This window comes from Danio aesculapii, chromosome 1 (genome assembly GCF_903798145.1).
Source record: "Danio aesculapii chromosome 1, fDanAes4.1, whole genome shotgun sequence".
NCBI lineage: Eukaryota > Metazoa > Chordata > Actinopteri > Cypriniformes > Danionidae > Danio > Danio aesculapii.
The window spans coordinates 40,003,014-40,019,989 of record NC_079435.1 but is presented as its reverse complement, the minus strand read 5'-3'; the positions used below and the strand labels follow the sequence as shown (position 1 = coordinate 40,019,989).

The following is a 16,976-nucleotide window of genomic DNA, read 5'->3' as shown; positions in this document are numbered from 1 at the left end:
TTTTAAAAAACACCAGTGTAGAAGCCATTTGACAAGCAGCGAATTATGTTAAATTAGGTTTTGTTTTTTTTAATGATGTAATACTCTTGTCAAAGACTGATCTAGTTTTAATGGCAAATATCCTGTTTTTCAGGTTCATTTTCTGGAATCAGAACATCTTTGTCTCTCTGTTCCTTCACCAAACAGTTTGAGTCTTCAGGATCCCATAAGTGTTAGATAATAAAATACTAAAAACAGGGATTCACTGCATGGGGAAGGAAATGAACACAACTAATGTGCTTCTTTTAACAAAACTATTACACATTACCAACATATACTTATTTGTTCTCTGATATTCTGATATCTGATATTCTTTGCTATTCACGATTCACACTTAAAGATATTTGACAATATGGAATATGCGTATTTGGCATGCTGTCCGAGAAGACATTTCCTGTGATTCCCTTGTCAGGACAGAGAGAGAGAAAAGGGTCTGACGGCAGTGTCTAGCGGGTTTAAATCTGTGGAGGCAGGGTGGTGGAGGGATGATTATGCATTAAACATCCCGTGTATAATGCATATGATTATTATAAGATTAATATTTATTATTAATTACTATTAATAAATTAGCACTGTTGCCTCACTGCAAGAAGGTCGCTGGTTCGAGTCCCGACTAGTCCAGTTGGCATTTCTGTGCGGAGTAAGCATGTTCTCCCTATGTTCGGGTGGGTTTACTCTGGTTTGCCTCACAGTCTAAAGACATGTGCTATAGGTGAATTGAATAAACTAAGTGAAGTTTCACAAACTAGTTTCGAGAGGAGCACGTGATAAGATTGATCGCCTCTGGTCTCTCATGTGTAATTATTAGCAAGCCAATTGGATCATTCCAGACTCACTATAAACAGCCCGACTAGTATTACTCCCTTATCTTCATTTTTTTTGAAGAATCCCCCCATCCACCCCATCTCCTCCTTTCCATCTTTCCAAGGGGGAGCTCCTGAGCTCATACCCCTTTACATTTCCAAGCTCAGGGTTCTCTCCGGGGACAGCATGCATAAGTGTGAACTCTTGAGATTGGCCGTAGTGTATGAGTGCATGTGTGAATGTGAAAGTGTATGGGTGTTTCCCACTACTGGGTTATAGCTGGAAGGACATCTGCTGTATAAAACATATTTTTATGTTTATTTCACATGGCTACATAGCCCTCGTCGTGGCTGACGCCGATGCACGCCTCTCAAAAAAATGTAACTACGCATCACACAACGACGCGTATAGCAAGCTCTGTGATTGGTCGGCTTGGTAGCTGTAACCAGTGTGGGTTAGACCGAGAGCCGCGTGAACCTGTTGGAGCGAGTGTTTACAAGTGTCGAGTCCCGTGAAGTAACTCTAGATGGAAACTGTTGTTTTGCGTTTACCTTATGATTAAAGTTGTTGCACGCCAGTTCCTGCCTCTGAATGAGTGAGTTTTAGCTACTTGTACATTAAGGTAGCACTCAGAAAAACAAAGAAAGAAACATGACACAGAGGAACATTAAAAACCTACTGCCAGCTAGCGTTTTGGAAGTGTTATTGCAGACCAACACAAACAGCACGCAGAAGACTATGTGCAAGGCAGGCGCCGTGGCTCACGCTGATCACTCGACACAGAAGTATAAATCAGCCTTAAGTCGAAGAATAATGAATAAATGTTTTGGCAAAAAAACAAAAAACAAAAAAAACAATAGAAGTGTAATATATAACTATAATGACATTTTTATCATAATTTACAACAAAAAACTAAAAGAAATGTCATTTAACATAGCAGTAGAAAAAATAATAATAAATTGATTATTCATATAATAAGACTGCATGTATTTCACAATGCAGCCCATAAAATAAATTATTTGTGGCAATTTACTCCTTATACTTTGTCACTGTTTTGCTCGCTTGTCAGCAAAAAGGTTTTTTAAATATAATATAATGTTATATAACTTTTGTTTAATACATACAGGTACGTTAAACATATTTTTTTTACCTAAATATATCTGTTACTCTGATTTTACCCATTTTTTTACCCAATTTAATATTCTTTATAATGTCTAAAAATGACTTTAGTCAATTTAATTGATTACGAAAAAGATACATTTCATCTAGGAACATATTTATTACTTGACTTTTATTTTTGATTAGTTTGTTCCCAGGTGGAACTAAATATGAAAAAGTATAAAGCCAGGATAAAGATATCAATAGTTGCTAATAATATTTAAAAATTTGTTCAAGGTAACAGAAAAGCTTTTTATCATGCAAAAAGTTCAACAAATGCTGCTGACCCAGAAGCCTGACACATTTGTTGCCTCAAAGACAGAGCCCAGTTTCCAAGAGGATGGATGGATTTTTCAAGGCACCTCAAAAGTGAGGGCAAATCCATTTCCCAAAACCAGTCAGGGGAGAGAAGGCTGTACCTGAAACATGCCTTGACATGACCTGCTGGCCAATCAAAGCTGGCACATCATTATCAACCTCCTGGCAAGACAAAAATATAAAGAGTCGCTCTTTGCAACGAGCTGGCCTGTCTGTGGAAGAGAACGCCCTGATTCACACACTTTTAAAGTTGCAGTTTACATCGTCATTAAAATTCCAGATGTTAATTACTCCAAAACATCTATATTTCACAATCAATCATGCATCCAAATGGGTTAAAAACACAATATGCTAAAAATTAAGATTCCAGAGTTTGGATTAATGCTTTTACACAATGTGTTCCAACAACCAAAGTTTCAAACCCAACCCAGAGAACTTCTCACTGTACATTGTTATGAGGGAGAAAGAGGGAGAGTTCTGTTCCTCAGAAAAAGCTTTCAGAATTTACATTATGAAATTCATATATACAAGCGAACCAGGGTGGAGGTGTCAAAACACAGCTAAAGCACTTCCAAATCTCCATTTCAAATGAAAAGAGCTGACACGGTGGTCTTACCGGAGAAGAAATGAGCTTTGAAGCCTTTCTTGGAGACTGTGTTGTCTGATTTGAACTCGATTCGCATGTTGTTGTACTGGGAGGTGATGACCTCAGGAACTTCCGTGCCGCAGTATTTCCCATGAAGTTTTGAGTCAGATGACAAGCCACTCCGCACCTCAACGTAGTCATACTTGCACACCTGCACAGATAAAATATACAAATAATACACTGATAAACATCCATCCATCTTCCTGTCTGACTGTTTGTCTATCTGCCTACGCAAACAATTACCACACTGGCACACACACACACACACACACACACGCAGAGTTAGAGAATGTGTGATCTCACCTCATTTCCCTCCAGCTCAAAGGCTTCAAACTGCATGGATATGCGGTACTGAGTCGGGGCCACTACTTGCCACACACAGTTTTTGTTGGGAGGGTATTCCTTAGGCCAGCCCGGGGTGGTAATTGTGCCATTCAACTTAGTCAACAAACCACCACACGCAGCTGAAAGAGAGTGAGAAGAAAGTCTTTGAAAACAATGCCGGGTTTAGGGGTCGATCACACAGAACGTGCTTTTTGTGTTGAGAGGCGCATCTTTCTCTGAGCGGAAAAAGTGTGTTAGTTTAGTCACGTCTTTTTCATTCTCCAATCAAATGAAAGCAGAGGCGGGGTTTCCGTTGAGGTGACAGCAATGTTTGTGTTGTCAAGATGACTACGTAGACTTTTAAAGATGGAGGAGAGAATAGTAATCGCCGTTTCAGGTTATCCAGAGCTGTATGACTTTACAAATCTTGAATATCACAATATTATTAAATATTACAGTTATAACAATATCAACAGCAACACTTGTGCACAATACGCAGCTGATTCAGTTGTTGCCCATTGACATAAAAAAGCACACCTTGCTTCTTTTTTTCTTGTAAAAAAAAGGCGGTTGTGGTGCGTCTCGCATTCTTGCCATTGCACGCTGTCTGCTCGCAATTGAAAAATAGTCAACTCTGAGCGGAAAAAAGCGTGTTACTTTAGTCACGTCTTTTTAATTCTCCAATCAAATGAATGCAGAGGCAGGGTTTCTGTTGAGGTGACAGCAGTGGTTGTGTTGTCAAGATGACTACGGAGACTTTTAAAGATGGAGGAGAGAATAGTAATAGCTGTTTCAAGTAATCCAGAGCTGTATGACTTTACGAATCTTGAATATCACAATATCATTAAATATTACAATTATAACAATATCAACAGCAACACTCACGCACAATACGCAGCTGATTCAGTTGTTGCCCACTGACATAAACAAGCACACTACTAAAAGTAATAGTTACTTTAAAGAAACAACAACATTCAAATAAAAATCTATCAGCCTTTCATTTTTTTTTTTCCACTGGATTGCAACCCCTGGGGTGTCAGCTGCAGCAGACTGATTTTATGGGACCAGGTTAAACTTTCTGACAACCTTTATGGCACTCCAATACATTATAAATATGACATTTGAGGTTAATATTAAATTAAATTAATAAATGACTCTAAAAATATATATGGTTATTAGACTGATGCATTTTTGTGTTGTCGATATGCTCATGTTTCTCTAGGCCTATAGTTGTGTGTGCAACGTTTGTATATTTATAACCACCTTCAAGATAAATGGGGTGTCGTAAGTCACTGATATTGTTATTTTGGGGGTTGCGTGCTGAAAAGTTTGAGAACCCCTGCCTTAGACTACAAAATGTTAAACCTATTTGGGCACAATTTCTATGACAAATTGTAATTTGTAAATGACAATGGACCAATCAAGAATCATCTGTTTTATTTTTTATAATGGATGTCAATCAATGGGATGTTTGTTTACTAAATGTGTATACTATACTATATATTTCTTAATATTTGTTGACTCTAGTCTGTGTGTTAGTTGCTAATTCTGTCTTCTCAAAGACATTGCACACCTCTTACATGACAGCAAGCAATGATTAGTGCAATGTGTCATACAGTATGTATGTTTCTTGTCCACATCATGTAGAAGACACACTCTTTTCCTCTCCGTATGTACCAGCAACTTTCTTATGAACACAGAGGGTAGAGTGTGTCCCGTCGTGCAGGTGATTTTCCAGCCCACTCACCTGCATAAAGTTTTGAATTCAGAATATGCTGAATGTATCTATGTATGAGTATGTATGTACACTACCTGACAAAAGTCCTGTCACCTATCCAAGTTTTAGGAACAACACATAATAACTTGACTTCTAGATGATCATTTAGTATCAGAAGTGGCTTATATCAAAGGCAAAGGCCTCTTGATTACGCTTATTTTACCAAAAATAAATATGATCATGCCTTGATTTTTAATTATTTAATTAGGACAGTAAGGTCTGACTTTGCTTAGACAAAAGTCTTGTCACTTAACAGAAATAATGTACAGTGTAAATATAAAGTCATGGTGCAGTGGGAAAAAAAATTATATTGTGCATGACTCCCATGAGCTTGGAGAAATGCATCCGTACATCTCTGCAATGACTTATTAATAAAGTCATCTGGAATGGCAAAGAAAGCTTTCTTGCAGGACTCCCAGTGTCCGTCAAGATTCTTTGGATTCATCTTCAATACCCCCTCCTTCATCTTACCCCTGACATACTCAGTAATGTTCATGTCTGGTGACTGGGCTGGCCAATCCTGGAGCACCTTCTTTGCCATCCACTCTGCAGATCTCTCGCATGCCCCCATACTGAATGTAACCCCAAACCATGATTTTTCCTTAACCAAACTTGACTGAATTCTATGAGAATTTTGGGTCCATGTGGGTTCCAATAGGTCTTCTGCAGGATTTGTAATGATTGGGATGCAGTTCAACAAATGATTCATTGTAAAAATCTGAAGTCAAGTTATTATTTGTTGCTCTTACAACTGGGATTGATGACAAAACTTTTGTCAGGTAGTGTATGTATCTGTGTATGTATGTATTTATAAACTGCTAATCTAGCTTAGACTTGTCATAGCATCCATATATTGCTGCTCTCTGGGGATTTGAAGTGCTTCTTGTCTCTCAATTGTACTTACTTTGGATAAAAGCTAAATGAATAAATGTAAAATTGGGTGTTAAAATCACCTAATCTAAAAAAAATCATAACAGACAAAAATAATGTGTAGTCTGAACCTGCTGTGATTTTTTTTGTTTGTTACAACACACTTTATTTTGTTAATGACGTTACTCCTGTTTTTTCAGAGCATAGTATGGTCCAAGTGCTGTTCTTGTTGTTTTCCTGTTGACTGCAGATGTTTTCCTAAAACATTCAGTTTAGCCTAAGCATCCGCGTGTTTAAGTCAGGCAGACGGATGCACCTGTGTGCATACACACACACTTACCTTCACAGCTCTTCTTGTCAGGAGCCAGTTCATATCCAGGATCACATGCACATTTGAAGCTTCCTAATGTGTTCACACATCTCTGTTCACAGCCTCCATTATCTGGCTTCAGACACTCGTCTTCCTCTGTTTTAATGACACATACACAGAGTTACATCAGATGAATGGATGAGAGCCAACACATCAGCACAATGTGTGTGTGTGTGTGTGTGAGTGTGAGTGTGTACCTTTGAAAAAGTTAGCAGCAAAGCCTGCTTTATTAACAGTCCCATCAGAGACAAATTTCATCCAGAGGTTGTTAGAGGTAGAACGGATATCTTCAGGTTTATCATAGCCGCAGAATCGACCAATCAGAGGGCTATTCTCTGACAATCCATCTCTAACCTCCAGATAGTCATATGCACAGCTGTCATGCCTCTCGATCTGCACAAACAAAGGCATAATACGCTAAGTGTTAATGGCATTAGCATGTCTATGGCACCTTAGGTGTCAGTGCCTAGGAAACAATCCAAAGAAAACAGGATCTCAGGCGTCTCTGTGTATAGTATAAGCCAGGCTCTTAGGTCTGCTACACGTCCTGCTCTTTTAAGACTATATGCGTGCAAAAGAAAGTGTGAATGTGTGTAGGCAAAGGCAGAGAGTGTGTTTTCGTTTCCTCTGAACAATTCGACACCTTTGACCCACTGACACACACAATGGTGCGCATACATAGTTATGACTTGTAACGACATTCTGACATTTTAATGTAAATAATCAAACATGACTGTCTTGTGGACTCATGTACCTGCAGGCTAATAGAAAATGGGCTGGACAATGACGTGCGTCTATAAGTGTGTGTATACTCTAAGAGTAAACATAAATCTGACTTTAAAAAGCACACGTGTAAATAGTGATGTCTATTTTTGAAGAGGCTATAGTGAAACAGAACATGAGAGAAACTTCACCTCAAAGACCTGAAAGCTCAAGCCTACGCTGTAGCCCTCAGACACCGTGATCCTCCACACACACTCCTTAGATGGACGATAGTCATCTGGATAGTTTGGAGACTGAATCTGTCCAGAGTCCTTATTGATCTCCCCTCCACATATTGCTACAAGATACAAAAAGAAGGAGGGAAAACACTTTGTTTAATTAGATTTTTCATTAGTAAAAAGGTCTTTTATTGTAAAAAATGTCACTTATTATGTCACTTTTCAGCTTAGTCCCTTTATTATTGCGGGGTCGCCTCAGCGGAATGAACCGCCAACTTATCCAGCACACGTTTTACACAGCGGATGCCCTTCCAGCTGCAACCCATCTCTGGTAAACATCCATCCACACTCATACACTACGGACAATTCAGCCTTCCCAATTCACCTGTACCGCATGTCTTTGGACTGTGAGGGAAACCGGAGCACCCAGAGAAAACCCACGCAAGCACATGGAGAACATGCAAACTCCACACAGAAACGCCAACTGACCCAGCCGAGGCTCGAACCAGCGACCTTCTTGCTGTGAGGCGACAGCATTACCTACTGCGCCACCACGTCGCATGTTAAGATTTAAAAAAATGTTAAATATTGTTTTGTTATGCCCTGCTCAGACTGAGATTTCATCCATGATTTGGTCTTTTAGGACAAATTTGGGTAATCCTAATAGATTCCTGAAATCCTAGGCTAAGATCTGTTATCTTTAATAGTTGGTTTAACATGTTCACCGACAGCTTTTTAATGGCCATTGTGATCAGATTTTCCTCAGATTTCAGATGCTTTCAATAAGATTTCAGCTATAAGGAGCATCAAACTATTAAACAAAAGAACCACTGAAACTGATTGCGTCAATCAGCATGACAACTTCAGATGGATCATACCAAACTCTGGGAGAGTTTTCTTCTGTGCCTGTGTTTGGCACACCTTCAGTGTCGTTCAGGGGTGCGTTTCCTAAACAACGATGTAACTAGTGGCTGAACTATCATAGTACGATGCATCATTGACGAAAAGAATGATGTAGTGAGGAGTGTTTCACAAAACTGTAGTTTCTTTGTCGCAGATTTATCGTTTGAACCTCGTCAGTTATAAACCAAAAAAATCCAATATTAGTTTTGGTAAAAACATGCACTCGTTTTGCATATTAATTTAAATATATGTAAACTACACATTTCGGACCTATATATGTGTCCTTTACAAATATTATTGAGTATATTCCATATAAAATCACTTAGACATGTATTCAAATCTCATATATAAATCATAAAAATCGTTAATTATTGTAGGCCTAATTTACAGCTATTTTTTAAGAAATGAAAAAAATCCTACTTAATAATAATAATTATTATTATTATTATTAAGTAAGTTATAGTTTTTATTTATATATTTATTTTTTTGAAAATCTACTTTTACAATTTGCTACATTCAAACCACTGCTGAATTGTTCTAAGCAACAGGCCCATGTCATATACATTCCCTTAATGATTTGTCAATTGTCAATATGAAGATTGCAAAAATTTTACAGTAAAAAAATACTTGAAAAGCAAATTACACCTATGAGAGATGACTTTAATGTTTTTTTTTAAATTTATAATTCCAAGTTTAAATGTTGGAATGTTCAAAAGGAATAGAACATAGGGGGATAACGAGGAATAAAACACAACCAGGAACTATGCTTCTAACTACAGCTATAGAGGGGTAGTTGCAAGCGTACAAGTTTGCGATGTTCGTTGAAACGATGGATTTGGGAAACGCCAAATCAACGAACTATGTTTGTAACACGGAACTTGCGACCTTAGTTCGCTAACGATGGTTTTCAGAAATGCACCCCAGTCAGACATTTCTTACAGTCCAACATGAGGATTCAGTTTGTGCAGTCTGACAAGCTCCAATCATTTAGGATTATTAAAAATTGTACAGTGAAGGCGAAACTTTATATTACTTTTAAAAAGTTCAGAAGTTAAAGTTGTTACTTGTTTAATAGCCAGTAAAATGCACATAATCGGATGGTGCATCTTGATGCTGATTTCCACCCGTAATTAAACACAAAAGGAAGAGAAATTGTTTTTTGGCTAAGTTGTGTAGTAAAAATCTGATGTGAAAACACACACCTTCATAGACTGCTGCGAATCCCTTTCCAACCCAGTTGCTGCTACTTCGAAACTCAATCCACATCCGACTGTCTGTAGAGACCAGAACTTCTGGAATTTTATCACCGCAGAATCGGCCTGCACAGATATACACATTTGCACACATACACAATAAAATGTAAATGACATTGCCCTATAAGCATGCTTTGCATTTGTCATACATATAATTGCCTAATATATTCCAGCAATTATATACCCAGCAATGGCGCTTTTCTCCAGTATCCGTCACGAACCTCAATGTAGTCATACCAGCACAGGCTGCTCTTATAGAGGTCCATAGTGGTGAAGTTTAACACTATCTGAAATGGGCAACACATACACATCAGTCCTCACATACTGGATCAGTGTTTTTATCATCTACAACCTTGTAGTGAAGACAATTACAGAAAATAATGGGTTGAAGATTGCAGATACAGATGAACGCAGAACAGCTCAGTGCCTCTAGAAATCTCATATTTAATACCTTCTCCCCAGGTGTGACGGAGATCCTCCATACACAGTGTGTATATGATGGGTATCCATTAGGATATCCTGGAGATGAGAAATTCCCCACTGAGTCTTGTAGTGTTTCGCCACATGCTTGAGAACAAGAGCAAGAGACCAACACAATAACTTGAATAATGTGAATAATGAGTGTACATACAAAAAAAACCATTCAAAAATATTAGTAATTCCATTTATAATATAACAACTTTAGATGTTAGAAGGAATAAGTAACTTTAGATTCACTTCAGATTCAGTGAATGATTTATTATTGCAAACCAACTACTTATGAGTAGGGCCAGACAGAATCTGCAGACATTTATTGCTATTTCTGCGCAGAATTTTGTAAAAAATTGGCAGATTTATGCGGAATGATAAAAATTTTATATATAAAGTAAACATTTTTACATTTTTAACATTTATTGAATGTTTACAGGGCAACACAGTGGCGTAGGTAGTGCTGTCGCCTCACAGCAAGAAGGTCGCTGGTTTAAGCCTCGGCTGGGTGAGTTGGTGTTTCTGTGTGGAGTTTGCATGTTCTCCCTGTGTTCGCATGGGTTTTCTCCAGGTGCTCCGGTTTCCCCCACAGTCCAAAGACATGCGGTATAGGTGAACTGGGTAGGCTAAATTGTCCGTAGTGTATGTGTGTGTGAATAAGTGTGTATGTGTTTCCCAGAGATGGGTTGCAGCTGGAAGGGCATCCGCTCCATAAAACAAATGCTGGATAAGTTGGCGGTTCATTCCGCTGTGGCGACCCCAGATTAATAAAGGGACTAAGCCGAAAAGAAAATGAATGAATGAATGAATGTTTACAATGCAAATCCAATTAGATCCACTTATTTGGTAAACAAAGCAAGTCTCTAATATAATATATCTACTAAAAGACAGAAAATATTACTTTACAAGCTGTAATGTTAAAAAATCATATGAACATTTTAATATTATTCAATAATATTACTGAAATTAATTTAAAAACTGAACAAATATAAATTTACACACAGTTACACAAGTAAATAAATGGACTCAATGATGAGCTAAATATCTTTCTGCGTGCACAGATTTTGTGTGGGCCTACTTATGAGTCTTTTGACCAATTGACTAAAATAACTGACTCAAAAGAGTTATCCATTAATTGGACTACATTGGATGTGCTGCATGTTCTACTTTATCTGTGTAGTCCCAACAGAAAGATGTCACAATTTGGCTATAAGTTCTTGTGCCATAGTACCATATGCTCAACAGTGGCGAAGCGCCACCACTAAATAGCAATGCAAGAAACCGATACACACACACACACGCAATAAAGTAACAAAGACCTATTGACTGTCCTAATGAGATCTCAGGAGCCAAACAGTGCAAGATCGGAGAGCATATTCTTTGTTCAAGACAAGCCAAATCTTCTGCTAACATTGGCCAAATGTTCCTCCCAATTAGCAATGTAGAGGTTGGCCAAACATTCGCCTGAGAGGCCTCTGTTTTCAGTCAGAGCTCATTGAACAGTGGTTGCATATGGAAGTGCTTTAGGGTGTCAATTTCAAGGAAATATGAATATAAAGTCATAAGTCCCACGTTTGATAAGCTGTTACCTTTAGCTTTAATGAAGAAAGTTAGACTGAAATTTGACTAATAACCATACCTGCCAACATTTGCGCCAGAAATTCCGGGAGACCAGGGGTGGCGGGGGCAGAGGGTTAGTAACTGTACTGTGGTGTTAGTAACGGTACTATGGACTGGGTTTCGGGTGGCCACTGCGATCAGATAAAATACCAAAATTGGTGACCCAGGGGTTTTACAGACTGTACCAAAAAGCTGAAAACAGGGGGCGAGTTGAAATTACGGGAGTTTTCCGAAAGAAATAACAAAACGAGTGGGTGGGGGAAGATGGGTCTGAAATACGGGAGACTTTTGAGTGTTGGCAGGTATGCTGATAACCTGTGTGTAACAGCAGAAATATGAAATTTGTATTTAGAACAGTGGCTTCCAAAAGATAATTTACTCACTTTCCTCAAATAAAACAAAAGCAGATTTTAAGCAGAATGTCCTAGCAGCTCTTTTTTGCAAACAAAAATGATTAATTTACATTTATAAAGTCAAGAATAAAAAAATAAATAAAATAAATAAATAAATAAAAAATATAATTGAGACCATTACTAAGTTAAATAATGTATATTCATGGGACTTTTATTATGTTATTTGTCTTTTATTGTTACATTGCTCTTCACTTAAATTAAAGCAAAAATAAAAACAGCTTAGACATGCAATTAATCTTTTCATTTTGTATTTAATAAGAATAAAACATGATTGGACGTTAGGGCTGTGGGATTAATTGATATCGAATCGCAATCGTAATTTTAAATGTTAAGATTAGGTTATTGCAAGAGGCTGCTACATGAAATATTATTTAATTTCCCCCGCCCAGAGCAAATCTGTGACTGCCATCTGTGTGTAACAGTTTTACTAGCCAATTGAGTTAGCACACTTTCGTTCTGCCCAATCAGAATTGCATGGCTGAACTATACATGGCTGAACCCACAATAAACAAACAGGAAAGCACAGACAAGTGGGATAATGGCGTATGCTGCTTCAGAAGCATTAATAGATGAATAAATATTGAAGAATAATAGCATTGGTAATACGGGAATATTTTGGTTTCAAAGTCACAGACACAGACCAAAAACAGGTAATTTTTAAGAGCTGTCGCAGAATTGTAGCCACGACTTAAAGATTATTGAGCTGAATCTTGACTACAAAATTAAATCCAAAGCCAATCGCAATATCTGTTAAAAAAAATAAAAAAATTTGAATTAGATATTTTCCCCAAATCCCCTACTGGACATATTGGCCTGAACAATGAAAGTGGGCATTTAGTTCACCAATTTTGTCACAGACAGTGAATAAGGTGGAAAGAGGAGAGCTTTGTCTTTGTATGTGAAGTAGGCCATGCGTCACGCTTTTACACACACACACACACACACACACACACACACACACACACACACACACACACACACACACACACACACACACATGAGTGCATGAACTCAAAACAATACAACAGCGAAGAAAAACACTCATATGCCATTTGCATAGACACACACACAATCAGTAGAGCGAGAGGGTGCTATCCTGCTCTTTGTCCCCAAAATGTCAGGGTAGTCCTCCTCTTTGCAGGGCAAAAAGGACATCCTTACATCTATTCGCCAAATAACTTGATCTACGTAAGGTTGCAATTTAGAGTTTTTAAAAGGTGGAGAAAACGCCAGAATGGAGAGAAAGTGGAAACTCCAACAGAGATTTGAATGGCTCAGCAAGGACATAAACCAGAGAGCTTCTTGCTAGGGTGCAACAGAGTTACCCACAGATCCACAGCAAAAAAAACACATGTGTATCATAAAACTGACAAAAAAGCAAATTATATCATGCAAGCTAACACACATAATATTATCAGGAGACACTTCTATGCTCATTAAGAGAAGTCTTCTTCCTGTCGTTTACACCTTTTCTCTGCCTTAAATTAAACGTTCTCCTTTACATAAACACATGCTGTAAGCCTACCTGGGCATCTGTACAGCTTCTTGGCTTGCGATATATCCCCTTTGCTGAGTCTGGTTCTCTGACCAATAGCAGGCCTGACGCCATTCTCGTCACGAGAGGGAAGAATCGTGTCCAAAAACATTCCTCTGCAGAATAGAAAGACAAAAGGGAGCGTACTTAAAAGAAAGTTCTGAATTAAATTACTGAGTGTGAAATTCCGTGTGTGTGACAGAAGTCTCACCTGGAGAAAGTGTTTCTGGCATAATGCATGATGCTGTCAAAATCATACGGCTCGCCAAGAGAGTTGACATCCCCTGGTTCCATCTTGATGAAGTTATACTCCTGACCTGAGCGCACACAGACACACTCGCATTTAAACAGATGGTCTACACTCACAAAGCTAGTGCTTGGGATTGAGTTCTGACTCTTGAAAAGTCCTTTTTATGAAACAATAGCTCAAATACTGTCCGTGTGAGAAAATCACTGAAGTTAAGAATCTTTTCTATTCTTCTGATGACCATGAATAATGCCTGAAACCACCGTGACACGAACTAAAATAAATACAGAGGACAGTAATTCCAATAACACTGAAAATTCTTAACATAACTGACACAATGTTATTTAAACACGTCAAAGGGGAAACTCAAATGTTAATTTCAAGAGTTGGCACGTATGTCATGCTGTCCCAGGAGAGAACCCTGAGCTCAGAGATAATTGAGCCCAGGGCTCCCGTCTGGTCAATAAGCATATAAGTGGGTCTGAGATCAGGTAGGTCTCGAGAGCTTCCCCTGGTAAAAGGAGGAAAAGAAGGAGATGGGGTGGAAGGAGAGATTCTTCCAAAACAAAGATAAGTAGTAGGGCGAATTCTCTCTATTCGTTGTAAGCTTGTATCAATCTGATTGGAGTATTGGTGATTACGGATGAAAGTCTTATTTGTTTTATTTTGGCTACAATAAAAGCAGTTTTCAATTTTTTTAACCATTTTAAGGTCAAAATTATTAGCCCCTTTAAGCTATCATTTTTCTCGATAGTCTACAGAACAAACCATCATTATACAATAACTTGCCTAATTACCCTAACCTGCCTAGTTAACCTAATTAACATAGTTAAACCTTTAAATGTCACTTTAAGCTTTATAGAAGTGTCTTGAAAAATATCTAGTCAAATATTATTTACTGTCATCATGGCAAAGAGAAAATAAATCAGTTATTAGAAATGAGATTAATAAAACTATTATTTTTAGAAATGTGTTGAAAAAAATCTTCTCTCCGTTAAACAGAAATTGGGGAAAAATAAACAGGGGGCTAATAATTCAGAGAGGCTAATAATTCTGACTTCAGCTGTACGTGTATTGGTCTATGTGTGAATACAAGCCTAAATTACATTTAACTGAATAGTTTTTTTCTTCTAGGTGACTGAGTAAACTACTTGATTCATACAGTTCTGTTGAAAAAAATATTGCAATGGTAACAGAAACAAATAACAAAAAAGAAATGTAAATTTTAGTACTGTAGTGAATACTCTATTAAATATGACAGATATATTTATGAAAAAATAAGTAAAATTCCAAAAGATTATATACTGTTGTATTGATGATACTCTCTTAAACTGGATGATCCACAGCTGTTTTTATGTATGTGCAATAGTTGTTCATAAATCCTTTGTTTGTCCTGGGTAATTAAACTTCCCACAGTTTTTTTTATGAGCAGCAGGTTGGATTACTGTAATGGACTCCTTACTGGCCCTCCCAAAGAGACAGTCGGAGCTCATTCAGAACGCTGCTGCCAGGATTCTGACCAAAACTAGAAAGACAGAGCACATCACACCTGTCAACAGGTCTTTACACCTTACACTCCCAGTTACATTCAGAATAGATTTTAAAGTATTATTACTAGTCTATAAATTACTAAATGGCCTAGGACCTCAATACATTAAAGATATGCTCAATGAACACAAGCCTAACAGATCCAGACCCTCATAGCAAACGAATGTTAGGAGGGGCGTGGTTAAGAATAATGTAGCTGAAGCCATCAAATTGTGGTCAACAGAAAAGGCACCTCCACTACAAAAGCAGAAGCAAATGGTCAGACTTTGACTTAAGACTTTTTCAGTGAATTAATTTGAATAAATTAATTGCTTATTTAAAGAATAACAATGTGTGCTAGCAAATTAAACATTGTAAATAGTGATTTCACATGAGCTGCGTCCGAAATCACATACTTCCATACTATATAGTACGCTAAAAACAGTAAGTGATCAAGTAGTATGTCCAAATTCATAGGAATTGAAAAACAGTGAGTGAGAAGTTCCCGGATGACCTACTACTTCCTTCGAGTTTCTGAAGTACGCATCGGATGGACACTACGCTATCCCATGATACACCATGAGAAAATAGAAAATTCATAAATAGGAGTGAAGCGACGCAACTGATGCGGGTAGGTCATGTGATGATGACAAAATGGCAGATGTACTGTATACGACTGAGTTCTATTCATACTACTGACATTAATACGATTTCTGACACAGCCATGAACTTTAAATTGGTTTAAGCTTAAATAAATTTTTCGAGTTACCTGGGTTATATAATGTTTAACAACAATAAACCAAAATTGGAATCCATGTCAAACACAGATTTAACTAGCAGCTCCTCTGTAGGATGCAGACTTGAAGACTTCAGTCATGCATTACCTGGCTGGATGTTGTCCCGGATGATGGTCACATGATCGTCACGGTCAGGTCGCGTGTGTTCATGCCAAAAGCCGATTACATGCCCAAGTTCATGAACCACAATGCCAAACTTGTCACAGTTTTTCCCAATGGATATCGCCTGGGGACCATTTCCACGGCGGCCGACATAAGAGCAACACCTTGAAAATCCAAAAAAAAAAGAAAAAACGGGTAAATCTCAGTCCCAAAAAGTGATCTCAATGAAATGTCAACATCTTTTATTTGGTTCCCTCCGCTCTCGAATAAACTGTGGTTATGTCACAGAAGTGCCAGGATGACTGTCTGTAATAAGGGGGTGATGGGAGGTGAGCTGGGCTAATGCTTCGTTGTTGGGGATGTTGTAGTTTACTGCGGGGTGAGCAGCGGATTGAGTGAAATGATGAGAGCTGATTAACGCTGATTAGGGTGAGCTGAGGTTAGCATTCAGATCCTTGCTGTGTTGTTTCCTTAACAACAAATAACCACACATTGTTCACCTTTGACCGAGTGCCACAGCAATGAATCTCAGGACAGAGAGAGAGAGAGAGAGAGAGGAAAAAATAAAAACGGGTGGGTTTAAGATTGAGCTCCAAAAGCAGTGTTTCACGCCTCAGTATGATGCTGTTCAAATTGTGCTGTACTGTGGGAATGGTAAATATATTTGGCACATTATGTGCAATTGTTTCACTTACTGTATTTACATAACCCTGCAAATCCGATTATTATTAACAACAATATTGCCAGCAGCCTCACAACCCTACAAGGTTTGTGCTCTAGCTATGTTTTCATATGCTAACTGGTTAATCTATTTTATGCTGTAGATTTATTTATATGCCATATGGGATTGAATATGCTCAGTGTG

At 38.0% G+C, this 16,976-nt stretch overlaps 1 protein-coding gene across 1 annotated transcript in view; it reads right to left on the bottom strand.

The window, feature by feature from the left end:
* The window catches only part of tll1 (tolloid-like 1), a 97,456-nt gene that overhangs the window by 29,237 nt on the left and 51,243 nt on the right, over window positions 1–16,976 (bottom strand). The window contains exons 7-17 of the mRNA XM_056460356.1: window positions 16,097–16,275; window positions 13,650–13,755; window positions 13,430–13,554; window positions 9,855–9,970; window positions 9,588–9,690; window positions 9,353–9,469; window positions 7,221–7,366; window positions 6,504–6,699; window positions 6,277–6,402; window positions 3,269–3,429; window positions 2,936–3,116 (exon numbers count right to left, since the gene is read on the bottom strand). Coding sequence (XP_056316331.1) covers window positions 2,936–3,116; window positions 3,269–3,429; window positions 6,277–6,402; window positions 6,504–6,699; window positions 7,221–7,366; window positions 9,353–9,469; window positions 9,588–9,690; window positions 9,855–9,970; window positions 13,430–13,554; window positions 13,650–13,755; window positions 16,097–16,275 — 1,556 coding nt within the window. The remainder of the gene's footprint in view (window positions 1–2,935; window positions 3,117–3,268; window positions 3,430–6,276; window positions 6,403–6,503; window positions 6,700–7,220; window positions 7,367–9,352; window positions 9,470–9,587; window positions 9,691–9,854; window positions 9,971–13,429; window positions 13,555–13,649; window positions 13,756–16,096; window positions 16,276–16,976) is intronic.